The 21,317-nt window shown below is 50.2% G+C and overlaps 1 protein-coding gene across 6 annotated transcripts in view; it reads right to left on the bottom strand.

The window, feature by feature from the left end:
• Positions 1-20,757, bottom strand: part of Bcl11b (BCL11 transcription factor B) — a 90,859-nt gene extending 70,102 nt beyond the window's left edge. The window contains exons 1-3 of one of the 6 annotated variants that reach the window (XM_087911518.1): positions 19,656-20,755; positions 8,345-8,474; positions 6,464-6,829 (exon numbers count right to left, since the gene is read on the bottom strand). In XM_087911518.1, the coding sequence (XP_087767644.1) occupies positions 6,464-6,749 (286 nt within the window). In that variant the 5' untranslated portion in view covers positions 6,750-6,829; positions 8,345-8,474; positions 19,656-20,755. Of the gene's footprint in view, positions 1-6,463; positions 6,830-8,344; positions 8,475-19,655 lie in introns of all 6 variants that reach the window. The other 5 variants (XM_048431246.3, XM_048431245.3, XM_048431248.3 and 2 more) reach the window with 5 other exon arrangements.
• Positions 20,758-21,317: the final 560 nt, after the last annotated feature.

Below are 21,317 nucleotides of genomic sequence, written 5' to 3'. Positions count from 1 at the left end.
CACACATCTCCCTAGCTTTGCATGAGACTAACACCACCAGCAGCAACAAACCTTGTCCAACACACACACACACACACACACACACACACACACACATGCACACACATGCACACACACGCATATACAAAATTAAAAAAAAAACTCAAGTCAACTGCTAACTACTGTCAAACAAAAAACAATAACAGACTAAATGTGGCTAAATTCTCCCTCAGAGCCAGGATTCTTTCTTTCCCTCTTCCCTCTCCTCTTTTCTCAGCTGCTGCTGCAAGAATGGGCCAATATGTCATCTAGCAAATAAAGACACACGCCTAACAGGAGGTGGGGAGAAAACCCTTCTAGCTGACCAATGCTTTTTAAATCCATTAAGATTTTGGACTGCAGCTCAGAACTGAGGTCGTGTCTATCACTAGCACTGCCCTGGTCTGTATAGCTAGGGAGCCTCTGTCCCCTGCCATGCAGAAGCTCACCCCAGTAAAGTGGACCCTCTGGGGGAGATGAACGACCCCAAGACTCAGGGTTGGACAGTGATAGTTGGTGATGATGAAATACTTCCCAGGTCTCAGACCCCTGCCCCTCAGCCTGACTCTTTCTCCCTGGACCCAGGAAGCCATCCTACAGCTGCTGGTTACCATCCTACAGCTGGGGCAGCACAGTCAGCAATGGACACATAACCACAGACAGACACAGGACAGGTAGGGGCACTGGCCTCCAGTCAGTGCCCGTCCTGACTCGGGATCATGAGCGCTAACTTCACACAAGTCACCAAGTCGGTGGTGACATTGCCAGCTCCAGCTCTTCCATGTCATCTGTGAGGCCAGCCTTCCTCTGAGTGACCCCCGTAACCACAGCTCCTGGGCTAGGGAATGAGTGCACAGCCACACAACATCGAGTAAAAATTACAGTAAGCAGCCCGTCCTGGAAAGCAATAGACCATCGAGCTGTACAGGGGCTGAGACTCCGAGAATGAACAGCTAATACTTACTCAAACCCACAATTCCACAAAATAAAACAAATGGTTCGTATTTGTGGGTTACAAACAACGGCAACAAGGAGTATAAAATAAAGCAAATCATTTTCACGAGGGAGAAAAAAAAATTTCAACCCAGGCCCATGGAAATTTACATCTTAGAACTCACTCGGCTGCCACCTGTCTCCCCAAAGGCTTCACATGCCAGGGTCAAGTTTTGGGGGCCTGAGGATTCCTGGCTGCATCTAGACTCCAGCATGGGCTTCCAAACTCAGGTCAGATGGGGAATAGAGGTGTTTGGTGCCTGCTACCCCCAGATCTTCCAGGCAACTCACAGAATTCCTCTTGTTAAAAGCCTATGTCAGCTGGCCAGGCCAAGCAGGTCTCGCTCCCCTTTGCTAGGTGACTATGGGCAAGTTCCTTAACTTCCCCAAGAACCTCCCAAACCCGAATTCAAATAGGATTATAAGTATCTATTTGGAGGTTTAAAAATTAAGTAAGAAATCTGAGGACACCCCTCGAGGGCAATGATAAGAAGAATCCAGTGGCGCCTCTATCTGGACCTCCCGGCGGGCCACCCTGAGCCCTGAGGTCAGTCTGCCAACCAGTGTTCACCCAGGGCTATGGTTCCTCAGGCACAACACGGACCTGTTCCTCACTACAGGCAGGACTAATAATTAGTTGTCACGACTTAATAACAAAAAGAGATAATCCATACCACAACATACATGGATTTAACTAATCTTAATTTTGAAGGAAAATAGCAGCTCCCAGTAGATCAAATGCAAGGGTTCTGAGACGCCCTGCAAGTGGGGTTATCTCCAGCTTCCAGCACAAACCACTTAGTTACCTTCTCTCACATCCAGGGTAATGTTTCAGTTTTTCACATTGAATTTTCTATATAGCCTGCAGCAGATATTCTCAGAGCAGCATGGAAATCATGGGGCTCACCAGGACCCCTTTTCTCCAGCAGTGGGCTTCTGAAACCATAAATCAAACCCCTGTCTGTCCAAGGGCTCTCCAGACTCATCCTGGGCCCAGCTCAGGTTTTCCAATGAAGACACATACAGCAAGTACAGCCACTATGGTGATAGCCACCTGTCACCTCCAGGATAGGGATACAACCTCCCGCCATTACTATACTACAGCCTGCATTTCAGAAACCTGACATTTGGGCATTGGGAGTGTTAGGGCTCAAACCTGGGACAAATGACTGAGATGCCCAGTAACATCAAAGTAGAATCAGGTCGCCAGGTTCTCCCAGCATCCCTCAGTTCCTACCTTCCTACCTGTTACAGGGTCCTCCTGGCTGGCATACCTCCGCCCTCCACCCTAAACTATTCCTGCCCAGAGACTTGGCTGGGCTTCCCCTTCCTCCAGTTTCTCTGGCCCTTATATAACTCAGGCATTTTGGCTATGCCCGTCTCTTGGCCAGTTCCTTAGCCCAAGCACCCGTCTAAATGGCATCTCTCTTGCTCTCCTTCCCCCTCGCTCAAACGGGCTTCAGCTCAGCCTGGTCATGTTTACTCTGGACTTTCCCAGACGCTGCTGTCCCTGCCTGCTTTCTCCCTTATATCTGTAATTTTAAAAAGAAAAAGAAAAAAGAAAGAAAAAAGAAAACAAAAAGACCTCAACCCCTTAGGAACAGTCATATTCTTCTTTTGTTTCTTTTTTTAATTCAGGGAAAGAAAAAGATGGCGGCAGCAGATTCCTCCCCGTTGGATCGACCCCCTTTTGAGTATGGACAGGGTGATAACATGAAGAAACAAATTTCCTTTGAAGGCCATCTTAGGAGAAAGCAGAGGGCCAGACTCAGCTCCGAGCCTTTGGGTTCAGTCCGGGGCACACCAAAGTCCCCATCCCCTTCCCAGAATGAGGCACTGTGTGGGACATAACAACATGGCATTAGTGTGATAAAAGATAGAAGGGTGGACTTGAACCCTTGCCCATCTCACCCTGCCGTTGTTCCTCATGTGTGAGTCTCAGAACCCAGTGGAAGCTTCCACAGTTCTCACTAAGCCTTACCCACATGCAGGCCTGAGTCATCGTTAGCACACTGGGAGCAGGGTGGCCTCACGTCCTGTCTTTCCTACACAGCTTCAGACCCCAAATAACTGAAATCCTTTCTCTCCGTCCCCACCCTAGACAACCCCTCAGCAAACCCTGTATCTCCTCATCCCCCACCCGGGTCAGCCTGGGTGCATGGACCTAGCGTCTGAGCAGAGCATTTCTGCTAGAGGCAGAGAGAGGCCATAGGGAGAGGCATCACAAGCTGCACCCAGGACCTCCACGGGTGGGTATTACCGTCCACACCCCTTGCACGCTTGACTCAGACCTCAGTCAAAGGCTTTACTTCCAACCAATCACCATTGTCCCTAGGTGGGCCTTGACAGCCACCAGGAACTTCCTCTACCACAGCAGGTGAGCATGGAGGAGGCCAGCGTCAAGAACAGGGCTGCTATCTCCTCACACAGTCCTCTTGAGAGTAGGTGTTGAATGAATGAATGAATGAATGAATGATGCCCTCCAGGAGCTGAACTTCATAAATTCCTCTCTGTACCTTCCTAATCCTCCATCATTTAAAACAACAAAGAGATTGCAGACTGTTTATAGCCATCTCCAGAATGATATTGCCAAAGAAGGAGCAGGGACAGAGTTCACACCTGGGTTGGATGACTAGTCAAATCTCAGCTCAATTCTCACACTGGGGACACAGTTAAGGACAGGAAAAAAAAAATCTCAACACCTCCATCCATCTCTGGGGCCCTGCTTCTAGAAGTTTCTGGTAGAAAGGAAAGGCTACGGGAAACAAGGGAAGGCTCCAGAACGTGATACACTCTCATTACCACCCCATCATGGACTCAGTCACCCCAGCCAGCCAGAAGCAGTCCTGAGAATCAACAGCCACCTGCTCACCAGCTACTGGCAGGGACCAGCAAGGCCAGTGAAGATGGCCGCAGGACATGGAGCAGCTGGGAAGTGCCCCTGAAGCCACAGCCAGGAGGCAGGAGCAGGGGGCCCACTGAGGCCAGTGTGCCTGCGGCGTGGACAGCAGCTGTAAGGTTTTCCGGAAGCCTGGATATAGAAGACTCCACGATTCCTAGCTCCCCTCTTAAAATATAAAGACTCAATTATCTTTGAGCAGCTTGCTTTACACATGAATTGACACATTTATTTTACAATAAATAACTGAAAGTTATCTGTGTTTCCTTTACTGTTAATCTACACAGAGAAATAATAAACAGGCCTTGTCGACCAAGCTGCAAGGACTGCAGAGTCCTCAGAATTCAATTAAGCTAAAATAATTAATGCTCTCACCATATTAAATTACTTTATACATTTGAGCCACTGATGTTTTATTCTTTAATCTTTCCTTTCTATTAAACGAAGAAAAAAAAAGAAGGAAAGAAAGAAAAGAAAAGTTGGTACCCAAGTAGGGAGGGGCCAGGAGACCCAGGCGTGGAAAAGAAGGATGGATTGGGTCGCAAGAATAAAATGGTCAGTTGCAGCTGACACAGCAGGCAGAGTTCTGTGTGTCTTTGATTAGAAAAACATTTTAAATACTTTGAACAAACGTATCTCTTTAGGCTGCTAAGGGCTTATTCTACCTATGGAAGAAATCCATTCCCCACCTCGCTTCTCTTCCGTGCCACTAAACAGAAGGGCTGAGGACATCTCCCGTCACACATAAATAAAAATACTATGGGCCATTAACAGGGGACGCAGGGCATGTGGGGAGCTGGAGGATAAGGACGAAGCTGCCAGGAGATGAACCGCTTTTTGAAAAAAATCACATTTAGTTGCTTTCTTAAGCAAACTTCCCCACGGTGATCCACAGGCTCTTCTTGGGAAAGACTTCAACACAAAATGAGGATTTGGAGCCTGGGCTCAGGAGATGAAAGTAAATAAAGGCCAGGCACCCCTCAATGTCTGCTGTGCGCTGCTGACACCAGATGTCCCCCCACTTTTGAAATCCACCCCAAGTGGTATGTCTGACAACAACAAGGGACCAGACGCCCTTCTTGCCTTAATGGTGAAGTGTCGTGCTGGCCGTGTTTTTGTGCCTGGTTATGCTGGCATTGTCTTCATACCTGATTCCCACTAAGACACCCACCAGAAAGCAAAGTCTAGGCCAAGATCGTCCATAGGCTCCCCTGCTCCCCACGGGCCAGACTGTGCCTTCAGACATTTGCGGACTGTGCAGTTACTCCCAGCGAACAGATGATTAGCTGGGGGCCAAAGACATGCAACCGGCATGTTTTGGAGGTGGGCTGGCCATGACAATGACTGTCTCTAATGTGAAATCCTGGCCTATGCTGTGTTACCTCCTCAGAACATGCAGTGCCCCAGTGTCCTTGGGGTTCGTGACCCAAACACCACAGGACTGTCTTTATGTTTCCCCATCTGGCTACCTACTTGCATGAGGCCAAGCCAGAAGGAAACTCCGAGAGCAAGTTCCACTGCCGAAGCACCTGTGGAGCCCCTTCTTTCTCTGTTCCCATACCAGGTCTGCTAGGATTACTCACTCCCTATTGACAAAAGAGGAAACTGAGATTCAAACGCATGAAGCAGTCGGCCCAAAGTCCAAAGGCAGAACTTGAACCCTCATCTGCACAAACCCTAAAGCCTGTCTTGCTGTCTCTTTGGGGAAACACAGTAGAACAAGTCTCTCATATTCCCCAGAAGCAAGACCTTTGGTTTGCACAACACACAGAGGATCCCTGGGAGACTCTAGCATGTCACAGTATGGCCAAGAAGGAAAGTCACCAAATGGGTCCATCCCACTGAAAGACACCACTGGTACCTGGGGCTGAGGCTCCATACCTGGTTGTCAGGGTGACAGAACAGCCATCTAGGTAGAACCAAATAGCTAGCCAAAAAAGAATGTCCGTTCTCCCCTAAGGGATCAGAGTTCAGACAGGTTTCCACAAATGGAGGGCCAGGCAAAACAGGAAGCAGGCTTATGGATCAGATGGCCTACCTACTTCCTCTTTTCACAGCTGGGGAAACTGAGTTCCAAGAAAGGAGAGGAGACAAATGTCACATGTAAGTGCCTCGCAGGTACCTTTTGAGTCCTTACAGCAACTGACAGACACCAGGAAGGTCTCCTGAACTCCCTCTTAGAGATGAGAAAAACACTGTTTCCACGTTGGGAATAACAGAGTCCAAACCAAGCCTGGCTTCAAAGCCAGGGACTGAGCCAAGATTACCGACAAAAAGAGGGCCAAGACAACCTCCAAATTTCCATCTTGCAATCCAGGCCACGTCTGGGTTAAGCTCAAGATAAGGTTCCCTCACCAAAAGCAAAGTACCCAACATGCAGCAGTCGGGGCCTCCCTCAGCTGTCTTCCCCAGAGGGCCACAGCCCCAGATAGTGTGACCCAGAGGCCAACTTGAAAGGCCCTGCATCTCCCTAGGAATCAAGGCTCCAAGGTCAGGGGGCAGGACCAGCCGGGGAGGCGGTTTCCGCAGCCACCAGGCGAGCAAATGTCATACCTGCAATGTTCTCCTGCTTGGGACAGATGCCTTTCGTGGGTGACAGTAGGTGGTCATCTTCATCAGGGGTGACCTGGATCCCGATCTCCACTGGCTCCGCCACTCTCCTGAGCTCAGAGCGAGAGGAGGGTGGAGGACTGCCCTTGTCCAGGCCCTTGTCGTAGCAGGCCCCCAGGCCCCCACACTGTTTCTTCTTGTGCTCTATAAAAACCAGGATGTCCCCCAGCGGGAAGTTCATCTGACACTGGCCACAGGTGAGTAGGTCAGGGTCGGGGCCACCCACCATCAGCCCCAGGCTGCTAGGTTCCTCTATCTCCAGACCCTCGTCTTCCTCGAGGATGGCAGCCTCCACATGGTCAGCCTCTGCTGGAGACAGAAAGGAGACAGGGGAGGGGCAGAGAAGACAAAGATGGGCTTAGGTGATCACAGGCACCAACTCCCGCCATCCCTTCCCACTTAAGAAGCAGGCCCCTTTGCTGCCAGTTACTGTGGCTCCCCAAATCCTCCCAGAATTGGAGTTCACCATTCCATCCCATCATAGCCCTGAGGTCATCACAGCAGCACTGATTCTCAGCTCCCTGGAGCACACCTTGCCAATCTCTCCCAACACGCACACCCCGCTGCCAGCAGCATGGGCTGGAAGGCAAGGCTCTCACACTTCAGGGTATCTGAGCATCACTCGGAGAGCGAGCGCCTCACTCCAGATCAATGACTCTGGAAGCCAAACATCGGCATTCTTTAAGCTGCCCCGTTTATTCCAATGGGTGACAAGGGTGAGAAGCAAGGCAGTAGCGCTGGGCCCCAACCCCTCTCTCCATCTGGAGCCGGGCTCTCTCCCCACCAGCTTTCATTCATGTTCTTAGCTTCCCCATTCATGAGCTTCCTACTCGCATTCTTCCACCTGAGTCCTGGCCAGGCACCAAACTGGAAAACAGAAACCCAGAAACCCAGACAGGCGTTAGAAAGCCAGTCCTGCCCGGAGAAAGAAGCAGCCGCGCTCAGAGGGAAGAGTCAGATTCCAGAATGTGAAAGGGAATGCAAACTGACAGGGAGCCGGCTGCCCCACAGGCTGGGCTCCTGCTCAGACCTCCATACCCTCAAAAACTCTCAGGGCTCATCAGTTCACACCGTCCTTTCCTATCGGTCGGTTTTCTTTTCATTTCAAGACAGGGAAAAAAGAAGGGAAAAAAAAAAGGCCTCTTCAGACTCCAAAATCATTGCTTGGCAGATCTCAAACTGCGCTTTCCATGGGTCTGTAGCAGTCAGAGCACTTCCTTTTGCTGTTTGCGTTATTATTTTGGAAGGGGCACAGGACCTAAATATTTTGAAGTCAATAAATGCTTCAAGAATCAGCCACTCCCTCAAGGGACCCTTGGAAAGCCGTACAGCGAGGTAGCCTAATAAATCAAAGGCAGTGGACGGGAGGTTCCCTGTTCCCCTTGGGGTCTGGGCAACCCTGGCTGGAATTCTTCCCTGTCAGCTGGAAAGAAGGCACAAGTAGCCAGGTCTTCACGGGATCTGGGAACAGCCACAGGTCTGACACCGAGGAGGAAGGTAAATCATAAACTATACAGCAATTAGAAAAGGGTAGTGATTGGCACAGCGGAGCTGGAGGGGTGAAGAGGAGGAAGAGGCACTCCATGACAGTGAGGCTATTAACGGGCCAGAGCAAGAGTGGAAACCTGGAGGGAAACAGTCTGTGGCATCTCCAGTGCTACACGGAAGTGGCTGTTTGTGTTTTCTGGGCATAAGCTTGCTCGGGGCCTGTGTGAGTCCGTGTGCAAAACTGACTGCCGCGTCTGAGGCCGGTGACGTAGAAGGTGCCCCTGGAGCCACGCGTGATACAGGGAGAGGAGCAGGTACCGTCAACGGAAATCACACCTTGAGTCTCTGCCCGTGGTCACCAGGAGGCACGCGGGCCCTCTGTGAATTAAATGTTGACAAGCACCCGAAAACGTGGCAGTTCAGAAACACTCCGCAGATATGGAAATCCTAAATCTGTTGTCCGCAGCTGAACAATAATAACAACAACAAAAAAATAATAGGTAAAGGGACAATCCTCACCACACCGCCCAGAAACCATTAATTATACTTGAAAAAGAAATCGGAGGTTTCTTAAAAGGGAGCTTGAAGACAATGCTACGTAATTAATTTACCGATTTATCTTATGAAAAGCTGCCTTGCCATGGTTAAAATGTAATCACAACCTTCAAGCGGAAGGTTTGAGGGAAAGACTGGATTCCTGTAAATCGTTTGTCGGGACGTAAAAGGTAATTATTCGTTGCCTCCTTTCCCTTTAATAATCTAACATTGAGCAATACTGTTTATATTGAAAAGCTTGTACCTTTAATTACCAATTACATATACATAATTTCAGAGCCAAACGAGAGGGCTGTGCGAACAGTCCTTTAGAAATATAAGGCTGGGTTGTGCTTGTCTGCAGAAAGGAAACACTAATAAATGGGAGAAGAAGGCTGTCGAAGTATTATTTGGTCCAAAAAAAGGGGGGGCACAAAGGAAATGGGCTGAAAAGAAAAGAGAAAAAGGAGGGCAAAATAAAATTGAGAATTCAAACGAAGCAAGGTGAGGTGTATCTGTGGTGTGGTTTTTTTCAATGCTCGCCTTGAGCCGGCATGGCAGTGCACCTGGTCCTTACAGCCTTTGATAAAAACAATAAACCCACATCCCCGACCCAATGGTGTGCTCCACAGCCCTTTAATTGAGTCTACCATCAATAATAATAATAATAATAATAATAATAATAATAAAAGTTTTTTTCAACTAAGCCGGACAATTCTCTAGAGTTTGAGTTATGCCCTCTCTGCTAGGAGGGTTCAAGTCACAAAATTTCAACCCGATTCTCTAATTCCAAAGAAACACAGGCTTATATAAAAATTAGTAAATGTCATATATGTCTGCGCAGTATCCCTTCCCTGTCCACATTTTCTTTGACCAAGACACCAAACTGGTATCGTCTTTTGTAATATATAGGTATAGGTCTGTCCATCTGTGTTCAGTCTGTCTTCTCACTTTCCTCATACAGCAAGGCCGTGAGCCCCAGTCATTGGTGTAGTCTCCCCAATTCTGTTTACTAAGCTGTAGTTCTGAATTCTGTGTCTCCCCCTTACAGGCAGCCAACCTGGAGCACCAGAGCCCTACAGACAGGCTAGGCTGTGCCGGCACAGGCTCAGCTCAGAACTCAGGCCTTGCCTTTAGAACTGGGACCCAACCCACTGCCACGACTCAAGGAGTTGGGAGGAGAAGGAACCAGGAAAAAAAATAAAAACTACCTCCCCTCCCACTTCCAGTGTTGAAAGGAAAACTCCCAAGGTGACAGCATGCTCGCCCTGCGAATGCCAAGGAGTGGGGATTCCTCTCCCCACCTCCAGTCTATGGGAGTGGGTCTCTGAACTGAGGCCTGTAGCTAGTGATTCTTTCCTGAGGAAGGCGGCAAGATCATCCCCCAGCATTCAGGCAGCAGAGTCCCACTGAACCCCAACTTCTGGGTAAACCAGGCAGCTGATTGGGCCTGAAAGCTCAGGCAGAGGCTCTGAGAGACACCCCAAAGGCTGTGGTTTCATTTCCGCTAGCAGGCGGATATGGGCTGGGCATGTAGTGTGTGTGTGTGTGTGTGTGTGTGTGTGTGTGTGTGTGTGTGCGTGTCCCTTCTAAGAACTGTATCAATAACAGAGGAAAGAAAAGGGAAAAGAGCCTCTTGGCCAAGTCCTGAGAGAAAGGAGGCTGGCCCTCTGGGAACCCTCCTCGGCAGCCCTGCACTGAAGGCGTAGGTCTGGCCCAGACACTTGCATATCCCAGCCTCCACTTCCATAGGCAGAGAGCCCCACTTGCCACAGGAGAGACAGACCGGTCTTCCAGCCCCAGACTCAACAAACCAGCCCCTCCCTCAGCCTCATCCCACAAACTTGGGCCTTAACAAGCAAGGCACAGGTAAAGCGTTTCTCTGAAAAGATACTTTCAGAGAAAGCCGCGCTTTCCTGAGAAACTCCCGAGTGTCAGGCAGCCTGCAAAATATTACTGCTCTCCATACACCATGAGCCGAAAGCCGAATAAGAACAGCGGTTGCTAAAATGTTTGACTCATTAAAGAGGAAAATGAATGGACGGATGCAGCCAGCAACTTGCTTGAATATGATACCACAGGATTGGAGAGAGTTCTGAAATATTAAATCTAAAGCACGTGAACAAATATATATTTACACACGCGGGGGTGGGGGGGGGAGTTAGATTTTCTTTTACAACAAAACCACATTTTATTTACAAGGCTGGGCCTTCTCCCAGCTGGTAAACGCATTTAGAGGCAATGAAATCAGGCTTCACAAATAATAATGGGCATCATTGTTAAGTGGAAGGGGAAACCCTTGATCCTAAGGCAAACTTCCCATGTCTCAGCCCCACTGGGAAGGAATCTGGGACAGAAGACAGAAGGGGAGAGGAGCTGTTCACACTGGCCCAGTCAAGCAGCCATCAAACCTCCAGTGGGGTTCAGAAGGCCTCCCCTGGCCTGAGAGTTCTCTATGTGCACACAGATCCTAGGGCCCTGCCCGTCCTGGTCCATCAACAACCGCCCTACACCTGCCCTTCAGGGAATTCCAGCCAGAAAATCAGCTACCTGCTATGCTCAGGCCACAGGGTGTGTGCACTGCTACACACACACACACACACTATTGTGCACATGGGCTCATGTTCCCCTTTGCTTCTGTTCAACTCCGAGTCTCTATCCTTAAAGGCTAACCCACAGTCGGTACTGTTTCAATAAGGTAGGTGGAGACAGTAAGGAAGGACGGGGAGAGGGGCTGGCTGTTAAAACAGTGTGCTGCCAACGTCACAGCCCACAGCCGCCATCACAATGCATATGTATGTTTACAAGAAACGTTCAGCATCCAGCGAGCTCTGCCTCCTCTGACTGAAGACTTTCCGCCTGCTTCCGAGGAAGCCAGAGTCTCAGACAGCTAGCCTGTGCCTACCAACAGTCTGCAAAGGGCGCTTCTCACACTGGGCCGGGTGGACACTCTGGAGAGGCCGAGACACCAAGAGCCGCACACAGCCACAGGAAACCCCACCTACACTCACACCTGGCAGAGCCCAACACTTTCTGAACTCCCATCAAATTTTAATTTATTGGATCACAGGGAAAATAACAACCCCAGGGAGGGGAAGGAGGGGGCTGGGTGGGAGAAAGCAGGAATCAATTCTTGGGGGAGAAAGTGATCTATGACTGGATGACGCAAGGCACACCCCGAGGTTTGATGGAGTTCTGCAGCCGAGGGAATATTGATGTGCCCAAAGAGGGCGAGGTGGAGGAGAAACACACACTGGGAGCAAGGCCCACGCTGGGCCACAAAGGGTTAGGCCCCCAACAGCGTTCTGGCAGCTCCCAACTACCAGGATCCAAAGCAGGAACTACACATCTACCCCACTCCCTCTGCCCTGACCGCTGTCCCTCAGTGGGTTTAGAAGAGCAGCAGGTCCCAAGTGTCAGTTCCCAGCATCTCCCTAAGATTCTCCAAGAACCACCTCCCCAGAAGGACAGGGCCATAACACACACATCGGGTTGCCCTCCCCCACTCCCAGCCGCCTGTTTCATTGCCAGCCACAGCACACGACTCAAACTGAAATTTGAAAATTTCACCATTTCTTTTCTTTTGCCTTTTCTCTTTCTTTCTTTCTTTCTTTCTTTCTTTCTTTTGTTGTTTTGTTTTTCAAGACAGGGTTTCTCTGCGTAGTCCTGGCTATCTTAGAACTAGCTCTGTAGACCTGGCTGACCTTGAACTCGGAGATCCGCCTGCCTCTGCCTCTGTGCTAGGATTAAATGCACATGCCACCACACCTGGCCTGAATTTTCATCATTTCTGACAAGTGGGATAAAGACAGACAGAAATCCGTCGTCACAGAATGTGAGGATGGAGTGGGTTTCTCCTCCTGGGAAGCTGGCCGGGATTAGGGCTGATATGACCGCCTAGGGGCACAATGGAGCCTGGACAGCATGCCAGGAAGGTAGGGAGTTTCTGATCCATGAAGACATTGGCTGCAGGGAGAACCCCACTTATACAGCCTTGTTTGACAGACTCTAGGTAGGGAAATTATATGGTGGGGGCAGGGGACCCTTATCTGTGCAGACCGCCCTCTAGCAGCCTGGCCTGGGGGAAAGGTGGGTAGATTAAGATCAGCCCCTAAACACGTCCTAAAGTGCTCAGCGGGCTTAGTCCTTGTCCTCTCTCTCACAGCGCATGGCTCTCCAGAACCCCCAAATCAGGAGGCTGGATCCCCTCAAAACTAAGAACAGACTAAAGAAATTAATACTCAGACATTCTCATAGACCCTCATCATACCAAAAAGTCCAAATGAAAAGCTAAGCCCATGACAAATGAGAATGAATTGACATACGCTTTGATAAATAAAACATCTGCCTATAAAAGAAGAAGAAAAAAAAAATCTATCAACAACAGAACAGCTTCTAAACACATTTGCCCATGAAACTGCAAGTGCCTTCGATCTTCAAGACACAGCGGGGCTAGGAATGATTTGATATAAGACTGTTCACTGCAGCCAAATGAGAGCATTTGTTTTGTTTAATATTTGGGTTTTCAAAGACACAGGGGGAGGATGTCCATGGGTACAATGCACATAAGACTGTCTCCAGGGGGATCCAGATCCTCAGAGGGTACAAGAAGCCCACAAGGGCAGTAGTTTCTTCCCATGTCTCCAAGGTAGAAATTTAAATATGGCTCCGACCCCATCTTCTTCGGTCTGAAGCAATGCCTCCATCTGAGGCACTTGCTAATCGCGGAAATACTGGCTCTCAGCTTTCTTCAGTCTCTCGGCACGCTTTTCTAGAAGGCCCCTTGGAGTGGTTCGCAAATGTATTTGTATTTTAGCAGTTCAGTGAAACAAGGTCGTAAAAAGTTATAGCAAAACAGGATTTTTTTTTTTTACTCTGTTTTTACTTTGAAGTTACTTAATTTTGTGTGGTCTGGCATTTCATTGCAGTAAATAGCTTGAGCCGGCTAATTCCACACCCAAGCAAATTATCAGCTGCCACAGAGAAAGCGAGGGGGAAAAAAAAAAAAGAAAGAAATTCTGGAATTTCAGCGGCTACACAAAAGACTTGCATGTGTCAAAAACGCCAGCACGGGTCCCCGGAACACAACACTGCTCACCATCTAGTGCGCTCTTTCTGCCAGTAAACAAGAGATCGCTATGCCCACCTCTCACCAGCTCCTGAGGAGGGCACAAGATGTATGTCCCCCTGACAGCCTGCTCCCAGCAATCTTTAGGCACATCCTGGGAAAGCTAAGCATTCAAAGGAGGCAGTCCACAAACCAGAGACACGGGGAACTGAATGTGAGCAGATCTCACTGGCCGGTATCTAGCTTCAGTTCGGGAAAGCAGATTTATGAGGTCGGAGAACTGAGGGAGGGCAGAGCACTCAAGACATCCCCCTCCCCCCGCCCAGGCAGGATCATACGAGTCAACTGAGTGCTGAGACAGGACAAAGCCATGATTGGAACAGCTGTATGATGCGGGACCACCATCCCCAGCCTTCTTCTGTCTCCTCCCGACTAAGCAGAAAACAAGTATGCCTAAGGCTAATGAAGTCTTCAGGGCAGGATGCTCAGCCGGCATCAATACCTTGACCATTCAGGGCAGGGTACAGTCTCCCAAAAGAGTCTATTTTCACCTATCCTCCCCAGATGTGACATCAGCATTAACCTAGGGACAAAATCCTTGGAGAGTTTAAGCTAAAAAGAATGCCAACCAGGCAGCCAAAAAGCCCTGGCTCCATGAAAGAGAGAGCTTCTCACAGCCACCACCTGCCCCATCGCCCAACAGATATATCTATTCCCATGAATTGAAAGTCTCTTGGTGTGTAGTCACCGGTCAAGAAGGTCCTCAACTTCCAGGGCAAATGATTGGGGGTCCCTGTAGACTGGATTTAAAAAAAAAATAGTTTTCTGCAGGCCAAAAAGCCACTGCCCAGACCCAAAACTGAAAGGTACTGCATTCTTCAGTTCAGAGCTACCCTCCGTGCTGGCCTCCACCGTGTGCTTACCACTGGCCGGGCTCAGACGTTAAACGAAGTAGAGAAATCATCAGATAAATGGCTGGCCCTCTTCCCCCAGCTGATGACAGCGAAGGCTTTTGTCTGACCTAATTTATTTCTCTTTCAGGTTAGAATAAAAGCATTTTCCCGTGTCAGGGCAAGCTCTTCAGCTCACCCACCGAACTCATGCATAGGACTCCAGCCCGCTGGGCTGGACCTCTAAAGCGAAGACGTTATAGACCTAGCAATCCCACCACCAACACCGCACATATATCCCCCAGTACTAAATCACATGTTTGGGGAGCAATGCAGCCCCATGATACGAAGGGTACTGTTTGGGGTGAAAGGCTGCTGCTGGCCCTGGCAAGCACACACTCCATGCAAACAGGATTGTCCACATGATTTGAGCTATGTTAGGTCTTTAGGGAAAGAGCTGATTCCGCTCAGTTCTGTGGGCTCACTATGGGACGGATGGCACGGAGGGGGCTACGGATCGGACCTGGAAGGATTGCCATTCATCAAGTTGTCTTGGGTCCAGGACTCCCTTAAGCAGCAATTCACAGTGGTATGTTCCCCCCTCCCCACCCCAGGTAACATGCACCAAGATGGACCACCCCTAAAATGGTATTCACTGTTCCCAGACTCCCCAAATGGATTCTGAATACCTTACCAACAAAACAAAATGTTCAGAACGTCAAGACCATGGACAGATCAGGGGACATGTGCTCATTCAGATATAGCAATTTTAATTGTTTAAAAAGAAAAGGAAATTGAAGGAAAAGAAAATACCTCCCCACCTGCCAGGTAAGGGCTTACAAATCGATGGCGATAGCTTGAAAATAGATTTCTCAAACTTATATTCTCATTTTATCCTGCACGAATCTCTGCCGGAAAATCAATATTACAACTTCACGCTTAAGACATTTTGCAGCGACACAAACTGCAGCCGCTGCTGCTGCCGCCGGCCGATGCTGCTGATGGACACGGGTTCCCAGGAATAGCGGAGCCACCACAACCATGACACGGGCACCGAGCGCCCCCTAGCTGACGAGAGGCGCTAGGCGAGGCTTGAAGCATCAGGGTTGCCGTTAATCAAAGCCAATTCCACCGAAAGTTTACTTTGTGAAGTATTTTATCACAACAAGCAACAAAGAGTGCACGGCAATGAGATAGGAGGTGCAAAATGGATACGTAAAGGTTAGGAGGACCGGTCAGGAGTTAGAGTCTGATTAGGTGCTGAAAACCTGCTGGCTGGCTGGCTGGCTGGCTGCTGTAGGAAAACCGGAGTCTGTAACTAGACTGTTTTACATGCATCTATTTCACCTGAGACATAGCTCCAATTATTGCCAAACATGCCGAAAGTCGCCCTTTCTTCCGGCCAAGGAAGACCCGCTGAGACCTTTGGTGGTAAGGAGAAAAGTGCATCCAGTCATCTAATCCTGACCCTCCCAAGTCTCAGTTCCCCAGGAGCAACCATATTCACTCCAGGACTAAAGAATCAACTCGCTTTTCTGTTATGAAGGATCTTGAAGACCAGACAAAAATCTACCAAAGCCCAGGCTCCAAACAATAAACATGCATCTATACAAAAATCTTCAAATAAGAGCGGAGGGAATACCCTTTAAAAAATATTGGGGTTGTTAAAATATGCATATGGCTGCTTTCTCTCCGGTGTGAATTACAGATGAATAAAATCAACCTGGCATAACACCTTTGACAAACACACTTTTATTCTCCCATGGAACCCAAGCTGCTGACATATCACACTTCTAATGACATGGGGTTCCCTTCTGTGCAAAAGGCAGACAAACTTCATTGCCCCTACCTGACTACCAAAAAGACGAAAATAAAAGAGGGCCCAAGTCCTACGAAATTTACCAGGGACACGATTTAGTAAGATAAGTGGGCCATTATAGACATACTGCACTCTAGGGTTCAGGTCATTGTGAATGTAGCCACCTTTAAAACATGCAACAATCACAAACCCTATTTGAAGAGGCTGGTATGAAATTAATACAGCTAGCCTAACTTCTGCAGCTAATTTGAGGTGTCTGGTTGTTGTGCAAAATTATGAAGGCATACAAAAATTACTAGTCTTCCTTGGAAACCTGTTGGTGGGTTATTGAAAAGTTGGCTTAATTAGGGTTCTGTAGTTGACCACTCCGTTTTACCTCCCTTATTTCTTCAGAAAGCCTCGAGCTTCCCCACCGACTGCAAAGTACATTTCCTTCTGCCTGACCCTGCCTGGCGGCATGGCCCTTCCCTCTGCCTGGTAAGAGAGGTTGCCTCTCCTACCCCGCTTCTACCACTGTCCCTGTGTTTTTTTGTGTTTGTTTTTATTAGTGGCTGTCTGTATCTGTCCTCTTGTTTGAAAAGCCGAATCCATCTGGGTCAAACCTTCTGAAACCAGAAGGCCAGGTTTTCCTCTCCAGCTGCCTGCCACTCTGAGCTTCCCCGTCCCCCTTCTTACCTGCCCTGCCTTTAAAATGTAACTAACTCATTATGGGGTCCTTCTCCTACCCCCACACCCAACACACCAAGATCATGGATGCTATGTTTGTGTTTTTCTGGTTTCCTTGGCCATCGGTGATTCTAAGTTGCATCACCCTCAAAGAACGTTAAGCTGCTGCCCCACAGGCCCAAGGCTGTCACCCAACTGAAAACGATACACTACATTTTAGATGGTTCCCTTCACATCTGAAATCTCACATGTGAGCGCCTGTAGGGGCCGTGACAACATCTGCTTACCTGGCCAGGGCTTCAGAGCCCTTGCAACCAGGGCTCCTGCATCCCACAGCTTACTAGCCACATTCCCTGGGCCACGATGGATCTCCTGCATCTCTGTCTTACCACCTCCCGGGTGATGGAGCACAGAAAGGAAAGCAGCGTTTTCTGAGCACTGGCTGGACCACTCTTCTTGCTTAAACCCCTTAAACAATACCCGGGCTCCCAGGGCCCCCGGAAGGCAGGTAGAATTGCTTAGCAGCCTAGTCTCCTGGCCCTCTTTTCTTCCCAACACTTTGCCTTCTCTGCTTCTGCTACAACGTCAGCTGGCTTTTCCCAGCTGCCCTGAGCAAGGGTGAGACAGTGAACCAATGCAGAATGGAAGGGTGTCACACCGAGCACCCCTCACCCCCAGGCCCAGCTGCCACCCGTCCCTCTGGCCCGAGCTTGCTCAGGATGTCCCAGGGATGCCCAGAGAGGGACAGCAAACCTACTTGCCTTTTCCAGAATACCCAACAGCAGATGCTCCTGTGCCGGGCTACCAGCTTCTCCCCCCTTCCCATCGACTCTCTCCCCTCCCCAAAAACAATCTTTACAATTATACAGGGGGTTCCCAGGGGCAAACCGCCTCCTGGACAAATTAAGCTCTGGGAGTATGGATATTTTAACAACTACCTCACCTAAAGGTAGGAAGGGGCTGTGAAATAACCCTTGGCTGTAGCTTACTAAAAGCAAGGAAATAAATGTCAAGTGGTCAAATGCCTCTTGATGAGACTAGGCTCAAATCTGATTGCAAAACATTTTGTTTTAAATACAACCAGCAAGTCTCCTTTGACATTACAACATTGAAAAAATAAAGGCGACTCCTCTTCCCTCCTCCCTTAAAAGGCATCCCTCTCCCAAGAACCTCACTTTAATAAATATATATATATATACCCCCCCAAAATAATAATAGTAAATGCACAAATTCTTACTAACGTGTCTGCGGTAACAAAGGAGAGATGGGAACAGCAATAGCTTCGAGCAGATGGCTCCTGTGCTGGGTTGGAGGGGAGGGGAGAGCCCCTTTATATATTTATTTATTTATTTAAATTCTTTAAAATATAACATAAATATTCGGCTCTCGACCGCAGGGCAGCCAGTCCTAGGCGGCAGCCGTCGCTCACAGCCTTCTACAGCTCCAGCGCGGGGAGCCCGGCCCCGGCGCAGCGAGGTGAGCGAAGGATTGCAAGATTACAACCTGCCTGGGGTCTCGATGGCACCCAGAGGAAATTTTATTTCTATTGCAATAAAAAAATAATAATAAATAAAAAGCAACCGCGACCAAAAGAACGCAGGGAGAGGCTCGAGCAGGCTGTGGCGGCTGGGGCCGGCCCGGAGCTCTCCAAGCCGACCTCGCTGGTACCAGCGCGGAGACCCGGCGGGCTCCGGGAGAACTGCGTACCTGCGCGGCTCGCGCTGGCGTTTTCTTTTCTAAATGAACCCAGCTGGGGCGTTGGAAGCTGCTGCGTGTCTGCCCTGCTGCCTGACTTCGCGTGCCCCGCCACTTGCTTGAAATCCAGCGGATTTGTACCGCGACCTGCCTGTTTATTTAGATGGGGAAGATGAAAGATATTGAGATAGAGAGATGGATAAGAGGTCGATAGGTATTTTTCTCCCCTTCCGTTTTTTTCCTCTTCATTTTTACTGTTATAAGCGCATCCCTCTTTTCCCACTCCTGACAATCTTTTTTTTTTTTTAATTCGTGGCAGGGATTTTTTTTTCACCAACCCAAATCCTCCCCCCACACCTTTTTTTTTCCTTTTAGAGTTGGGGGGGAAGACAAGACCGTCCCAGGAGACGGAGGTGGGGAAATGGGGAGGGGGTGCTCCAGCCCAGCAAACAGCTGCGCAGCTGGATTCTTTTGCAAATAGCGAGAGGAGGGGAGGGGACGGCGGCTTCGGAATCCTAGCACCAGCGCGGCCGGCGCCCGGCCTGGCGGGGCGCAGAAACCGGGTACCCGGAGCCCGCGGCCACCCCCTTGCCCTGCCGGTCCCCGGGTCCGGGGCGCACTTGGGGCTTGGTCAGCCCGCTCCTCCGAGCGCAGACCCACGCGCTCGCCAACTTTTCCCGGCTCCCCCTCCCCCTCCGCTCCTCGGCTCCCTCCCCCTCCTCTCCAAACCCTGCCACCAGCGCGCCGCCGCCACACACGCCGTTTGGAGGGCCGAGCGTCCAGCCGGGCTCGGCGCGCATAGCCGCCTGCAAACCCGCGTCCCCTCCTCGACCCGGAGCCCGCAGCGGCTACCCCAGGCTGCAGAGAAACTTTCCCAGGGCCCCGCGCCCAGCCGCTGCGTCCGGTTTGGTGTCCCCAGCCCCGGGCGCCCGAAGCCCCGGCCGCCGGCCCCTCACGCGCGCCGCAAACACTTACGCGTGATGAGTTCCCTCTGGGACAAGTGCTGCGGGTTGCCCTGTTTGCGGCGGGACATTGCCCCGGCATCTATTCTGGCATCGCCCGGAGAGCTGCACAGATGCGGGTCGGGGAGGGGGTCCGAGCCGCCGCCGCCGCCGCCGCCGCGCCTCCTCCTCTGCCCGGGTTGGTGCCTCTGCCCTTCCTCGCTTCCTCCTCCTCCTCCTCTTCTTCTTCTTCGTCTTTATTTTGCTCTTTCTTCTGGGCTGTGTTTTTGTTTTTGTTTTTGAAAAAAAGAAAAAGCCAGGAAGATGGTTTGGTCTAAAATAGAAAAGGCAAAAATAAATGATAAAACTGCTGTTGCTCGCCGCGGACTGGCTGGTTTCTTTAAAAATATATTCTTTTGGAGGAAAAATATCTCTCACACTTCTTCAAAGTGCTTGGCCTCTTAGACTTGTAAATGTCTTCTTGAAGTTACGCCGGATTTTGCACCGGCCTCTGACACTTTTCTTTCGGGGTCTGGTAGGTGGAACGCGCACTTCCACCCAAGGGGAGGGGGGAGAAAAAATGCAAACAAATTTCAAAAAAGAAGAAAAAAAAAACAAGCAAAGAAAACTTGGGGACTTGTCTCGTACCCCCTCACCCCGCCCCCTCAAAAGCCCAAAAGCAATAAAAAAACTGCCTTGGTTCGGCTCTTTCTGGGTTGTCTGCGCGCTGCCTGCTTTTTTCTTTCTCGGAGGCTGACCCCTCCGAGGCTCTGGGGGACTCCGGGAGCGGCTCCTTCCCGGGTCACCTGGCAGGCTGGCGCCGGCCGGAGGGGCTGCGGTCCCCGCGCGCGCTCCCCAGCACTGCCCGGCTCCGCGGGCCCAGGGGGAGCGGGGCTGCGGGGCGGCTCGCCCAGTGCGCCCGGGTCGGTGCGGGCGTGGACGGGAGCTATAGATTGCAACGTGAAGATGGCGGAGTCCGGGTTCTCCGGGAGCTCTCGGTCTCTCTGTGGCTGGGGCTGCCTCTGTACAATGGGATAAAATTCAAGTTCAAGTGCGGACGTGACGTTTAATCTGCTCTAGAGACAAAAAGACCCAGAGAGTCGGAGCACTGGGGGCGACTAGCGGTGGCTTTTTAACATTGTACCCTGCAAGAGAACAAGAAAGCACACACCGAGACACGCGCGCGCGCACTCACACACACTCGCCAGTGCGCACACCCGCAACCCAGGCCGGCCACACGTGCAAACTGCTGTTTTTGTGAGCTGGTCTTATCCCCAAGCACCGGCTGCGCGAAAGGGGGAGGGGGGAGGAAGCAAATAAAATGAAACCTTTGCCCTCCCCCACTCTCCCTCCCTCAGGAGCAAGACCCCCTGAGAAAGGGGGCGGGGTGCTGTGTGAATGACTGAGGTACACTGAGTCCAAGCGAGTCCAAACCCACCCACTCAGGAAGAGGGGATGGAAATGAAGGGGGGTGTGAATGTACTGGGGAAATATATACCACTGCTTAACTTCCGTGGAAAAGTAGTTACAGTAGGCTTTACTTGGGGGAGGGGGCACGTTTTGTAGAAACTTCCCAAAAAGTGTCTCCATATAAACCGTGGGGATTTGGTCTTCTTAGAGAACAAAATAAAAGATACTAAGAGGGCACAGTGGGGGTCCCATTTTGTTTGACTCTCAGTCCTGAAAGGATCTTTGC

Source organism: Myodes glareolus, chromosome 11, assembly GCF_982192425.1.
Source record: "Myodes glareolus chromosome 11, mMyoGla1.1, whole genome shotgun sequence".
In the NCBI taxonomy this organism is placed as follows: Eukaryota; Metazoa; Chordata; class Mammalia; order Rodentia; family Cricetidae; genus Myodes; species Myodes glareolus.
The sequence above is the reverse complement of the archived record's forward strand: the minus strand, read 5'-3'. Positions and strand labels throughout refer to the sequence as shown.